The sequence below is a fragment of the Ammodytes marinus genome (genome assembly GCF_949987685.1).
Source record: "Ammodytes marinus genome assembly, chromosome: 10".
In the NCBI taxonomy this organism is placed as follows: domain Eukaryota; kingdom Metazoa; phylum Chordata; class Actinopteri; order Uranoscopiformes; family Ammodytidae; genus Ammodytes; species Ammodytes marinus.
The window spans coordinates 14644490-14650489 of NC_137214.1; the positions used below are offsets into that span (position 1 = coordinate 14644490).

At 39.9% G+C, this 6000-nt stretch overlaps 1 protein-coding gene across 1 annotated transcript in view; it reads right to left on the reverse strand.

The window, feature by feature from the left end:
* The window catches only part of kdrl (kinase insert domain receptor like), a 47503-nt gene extending 41896 nt beyond the window's left edge, over window positions 1-5607 (reverse strand). The window contains exon 1 of the mRNA XM_080036169.1: window positions 5091-5607. Within this exon, the coding sequence (XP_079892295.1) occupies window positions 5091-5154 (64 nt within the window). The 5' untranslated portion in view covers window positions 5155-5607. The remainder of the gene's footprint in view (window positions 1-5090) is intronic.
* Between the last annotated feature and the right edge of the window lie 393 nt (window positions 5608-6000).

The following is a 6000-nucleotide window of genomic DNA, read 5'->3' on the forward strand; positions in this document are numbered from 1 at the left end:
ATTACAATATGAGGTTGAGATGTTTGATTCAAAGGTGGCCTCCACTTGGTGTACAGCCAGCTGTCTGTTGAGAGGTCCCTCTATCTGTGATCAACATAGGAAACACTGTGATTCTCTCGGCTGTCCAGGAGGTGTCACAGTCCCATATGTGATTTCCTTCTTTTCAATGAGCTGCCTGAACAGCTTCTCATTGTGGTCAGAAAACAAGTTATTATTAAGACTTATTATTAAGTCCAGTGACTGTCTTCCAGGGAATTCTTTATTTGTAATAGTGAAAGGACAATGGAGTTACACAACAGCTTACTCCCAGAATGACATACGGACACGTGTATATACACGCGCACATTGAAATCCACACACAAACAACAAGTACAGCTGCATTTACAAATACAAACACACATAAACAGAAAAACACACACTCACACACATCTCAATAGTATTTGCTTATTATTGAGAGCAGCTGTTGTGCTAAAAATGAACAGTCAGTGCCAGTGTTGGCAGGACTCAATATATCGGCTTCCTCACAAAATATTAGAACATCATTGTTTTATTGTCCAAGGTTATGCAGAGGGGAAAGGATGTGGCATATATTCTTGCATGTTGTGATCCCACATGCTTTCAGCTGTATATTAGATTAAAAACTGAAAACAAATTGACATTGATAAAAATTACGGAATCTACATTTCATGAGTTTGTTGATTTCTCTTTAGCTGTCAAAAATGTCCTTAAGAATGTTCTTTTGTGTGTGTGTGTGTGTGTGTGTGTGTGTGTGTGTGTGTGTGTGTGTGTGTGTGTTTTCAAATAAATTGGCAGCAAGTCAAATTATATGATTGTTGGAAATAAGAACTTAAATCATAAATCAAGCAGAATTTGACCCCCTGGGATTTACAATTCCTGCATGTACACACATCAGTTATTTGGCTTATGTTCTGATACAAAAGCAACACGTGTATGAATGCTGGCATCTGCTTGCACACAACACCAAAAACAGCAATCGAAAACATCTTCCTGACCTTGAATTGCACTGCCAGGCAGCTCATCACTACAAAACTGGCCAATTTTTTCCCGTATTATCCTCAGTAACACACTGCAGATGGAGGAATCAGCAGGGGCCTGCAACAGCCCGTTAAAAGAGAGAAAAATCATCCTGTGATTGTCTCTCTACACCCACACCCTCCAAACTCCCACCTGCCCCAGTGCCTGCCCAACGCTGACCTCAGCAAGCTTCCTGAACCCCTAACCCGCCGTAACAGCTGTGTGCTGCATTCCTCACGCAGAGCGCCCTGAAAAATGCCAGAAATTGTGCTTATTGTGTTGGTTCAAAGAGGCCTGAAGCTGGTTCTCATTAAGAGCCATTAAGGAGAGGACAGGCATGGAACAAAGACAGTGAAGGAGGGAGAGAGAGATCCAGAGAGAGAGAGAGGGAGGCTGAGGGACTTCTGGTTGATTTTTTCAGCCTAATATTGATGTGGTCTTGCCAGTCACACAAATTCAAACAGATTATTACAGAGTTTATTAAGATCACCATCGGACCAGGATCCCATTTGTATGTCCTGGTCCTCACTTGGCATTGACGAAAGGAAGTGGCACAGGACATAGTGTTTGGAAAACATTTGCAGTAGGATCATTACCAGTCAGGAAATAAAGACTGAAAATTCAAACACAGTTGAATCCCAGAATACTTGCTACACTATTCGCAAATGTTTGTGGCCCAGAAAATGCTGTTTAAATATTTAGTCTGGAAGAACAGCCAAACAATGACAGAGTTTTTCAATTAATCAAGCCAGAGATTCAGCAACTCAACTGATAGTTGACACTATCTACCCTTATTGCTTACCTTACTTCAAATAAAGCCATTAAAGGATTTACTTTTTTTGGGGGCACTTTAACCCAATAACTGCCCAGAGTTGTTACCTCACTTCAACTTGACAGAACTTCGAAGGACATCATGAGTTGACGGAACTGTTGGCAAGATGTCATGTCACCAGCCTAGCTGTTGTAGCATGCCAATAGCTCATCCTTGATGTTGCGTAATAAGAACCATTGTTACGGTATGCGATGACTGTACTCTCACTGAATTAAACAGGAAACAAAAAGTCACATCCCTTCAAGTGCAGGAAATAATGTGCGGAATTCCCTTCTTCTTTTTTGAGAGAGTAAGGACAGAAAAATCTTTTTTGGGTGTTTTCAAGGCTAAAGTGACAATGTGACATGAAAATTCTCTTGAGAACTAATTACTGATTAACAAAAGTGTGCAGGGTCACTCTTGTCATTTGCTTTTATAACAGCCATGACAACAGGAGCAAAACAGTAGCGAATAGTCGCCGATCTGCAACAGCCACTGAAATGAGCTAATGAGATGGCACACATTCTGTTTAGCCTGTTGATTGTCTAATCATTGTAATCTGACGCATGCAACACACTATACACAGTAGCAGTTTAAAGCTGTTTCAAATATTTCAAATAGGGATATGCTTCCACTCCAATAAGGAACTTTAACGTTAACTTTTTAATCAAGATAATGGTAAGTTGCCTTACGTTTGACATGTTCAAGACAAAGAGTCATATTCACAAAAGGCTAAACATTCAACATAAAGTTACAACATTTGTCAGGACTTGGGACAGGACCACCTGCCAAAATAAGGAGCAGCTATCACTGCCTAGGCTGTGTTACATTCTACGTGCGTGCTGGAGTTTTCTCTCACATACATCTTTTCTGAAACACTCCACTTTGCCAACTGCAAGGTTAACACAACATATACGGAGAGTGCCTTTTTTATTAGCCGTATATTAGCCTTTGGAGATTTGGAGGCAAAATGCCCCAGACTCCTGTTAAAAAAACAAAATAAAGGAACATCTGGCCATGATGGGTGGCCATTCCTGGTTATATAAAGTTGAGTAGAGCCAACAAACAAAATGTGCTAGCATGAGTCCGAAATGGTAAACCCAGAGGATTCGTGTTCCATAACTTATGATTAACTGAAGTTACCAGACAGAAGCCCCGCGAAATTGAAATCCCATGCAGGATTCAAAGAAAATATATTGCTGGCTTAGGGTGCATATGCCTAGTATGGACCAGATGCCGCAATCATCCCATAAGAACAGCTACACAAAGCAATTTGTTAAGTTAAATATCCTGGTAAGGGGATAACTTTTCTGCTCTGATGTTAAGTCTCCCAATCCAGGTGAGTGTGTGTGTATGGATGTGCTTTTCTAGAGCTGCCTGCATGGACCCTGAGGAACTGTCAGTGAGCAATGAGACCCCAATGCACTAGGTTGACCTCTCAATCACTTCCATTTTCCACTCCATCTCAAGTGTCTCAGCAGGAAAGAGAAAACGAATCCAAAACAAATTAGCCACAACATCAACTCACTGCTAGAAAGAAAAGAAAAAAACTGTTCTCATTGTAGAAAAATAGATGTTTGACCAAGGCAACGTAGTGCAGATTAAAAGAGAACTCTGACCATGATGAGTGAAGAAAGGGGAATTTTATGTCAAAACAAAAACAAGCTAGCTTCTAGGTCTAAAATTCAATAATATCTTCAGTCATTATAATAACAGCAGAAAAATGGCGAGTCAGAATGTCAAACTAGAAGACTGTTAAAATATGGTTAAAGCCTCTATCAATGTCTCTCTGTGATAAAATCATAAATGTAATATTATGGTACGGCAACGACAATGACAAAATGCAACATTAATCTTAATTTTGGTGGTTAAGCATGAATGCATTGTTTCTGTGCAGCTCTGTGCTTAAGTTACCAAGTTAATTGTGTCACACACCTTAAAATAAACAGAAAAAACTTGAAGCACCATCAATAACTAATGGCTTTACCAGTTAGTGGCTCCTATGCAAAAACAATACCCTCCTTTCCTCCCTGCCATTGTCTTGTGGATGGAGTTTGACATCGCTCAATATGAACACAAGGAGCTCCAGGAAGAAATCTTTACTCAGGTAGCGTGTCACATTTCCGTGACCTTTACTGGCCAGAACAATTCCAGGCTGCCTCTTGCCCCTACGTCCGCTTCCTCCTTGTGTATTTCCCACGCTTTGTGTGTGGACAGTGAAGGAAATCTACTCAAAAACATCGTAGACAAAGCTTCATAGGCGGAGTACGATTATGTGTGTGTGTGTGTGTGTGTGTGTGTGTGTGTGTGTGTGTGTGTGTGTGTGTGTGTGTGTGTGCTGGGGGAGGGGTAAACATGGACAGTATTTCCTTTGTTTGGATGGGCTGTTTATTTGGAAATAATAAGGAAGGCTTACTGGGCCTATCAGTCTGGCACACTGGACCTGGCACAAAGTAGAGGAACATCCACCTTTTTACTCTTAGTTTTTTTGGAGTGACACTGAGACAATGACGCTGATTGTGCTGTCAGAGGAAACATGCATTCTCCTCCCAAAATGTTTAATCCTGTTCACTCACTGATAACAATAGCTGGAATAAATGTTTTTCATAATATATAGGCCACTGTAGGCTATATCACAAACGGTCTGATTTGCAATGTATTTAGAATATCCAAGATACCATATCTAAATCAAAATGTCATTAATAAAATCAGTCTCATATTCAAATACAAATACTGCCCATCTGTTAAACTTGCCTGTCAAAAGTCGACACATTTTTGTTAATAATCACCAAATAATAGCGGGACAAGACTACCTCTAGCGGCTTGGGTGAGAAACGCAGGTCCATTGACAACTTCAAACTGTTGACACATGTACCTTTCCATAAACAATCAAATTTAAACAGACATATTTATACAAAATTAACAATTTAAAAATTATAAAATTCAGAGTGAAAAAAGCAAAAATGTCGATGAAAATAATAAGCTTGTTTACAGCCCAATTAAACATGGTAAAATAAGATTATTACGAAGATGAATAAAAAGAGGACACTTTATTTACTTATCCTTCTTATAACTAACAGTTGCTAAGATTATCTATAAAAACGACATGCATTATTCATTAATTGAAAAGAATCAAACTGTCAAACTGTGCGATTTTTTAAATTCTGTTCTTTCAAGTAGCCTAGCCTTTAAAACTCTATTAGGCTACGCCAAAAAAAATGTATCAGTCAGAATCATTTCTTACCATTTGCGAGTGATGAACAACACAAGATGACCACGACCAATTTGAAGCTGAGGGATGAGACCATGCTGCCAACTCCTCACCGAAATCCAAACCGTGTGTAAGAAATAAAAGTAAGAGTCCTTGGCAGAGGCTTATAATTCCGCGAGACTGGAAAAAGTTTCTTCTAAAAAGCGTTTAGAGTTTTTTTTTTCTTTTTTTAAAGTATTTGCTGTAAATCCTCAAAACCCTCAGGTGCGCATGCAAAAAGCGGCAGTGATTCTCCCGTATCCCATGACGCGTTTCGCGGGGGAGCTCTCCTGCGCAGCTGGGTAGTCCAACTCCCGATCCCGCAATGAGGAGACGGATGTACCGCTCTATCCCCGGGGCAGGTGCTCCCGAACCAAAAATAGAGAAATTAATCAAAATGAATGGATGGTGAAAAATAATAGTTGAGTGAGAGGTGTAACAGTTTCTAACTAGTGTCTGGTATAGCCCCACAAAAGCAAGATCAATCAGCTCCTGCCTTTCATGCGCGCCTTGGACCTCCTCCCTTGCAAAACACTTAGGCTACAGTCCATGCGTGAGGCACGTTTTTATGGAGACACAGAGGAAGGACGCAACGTCACTTTTTTGGGGGGGACAAACTCCTTTCTTCAGGCTACTGAGGGGGAGATCACTTCATCATAAATAACGATTAGACATATACTAGCCTATCTAATCTTTTTGTGTCAGACTACAACTATGGGTACCGGTTAGAAAGGTAAAATACAGAGATGTGACAGTAATACAGCTGTCCATGGAAATATGGAACAGAAACCACAGTAATATATATATATATTTTATATATATTTTAGTGGAAAACTCTCCTTCTAAAAGCAACTGAAATTACCCTGAATGGGATTTATTAGAGCATTTCAATCTAGGACTGATA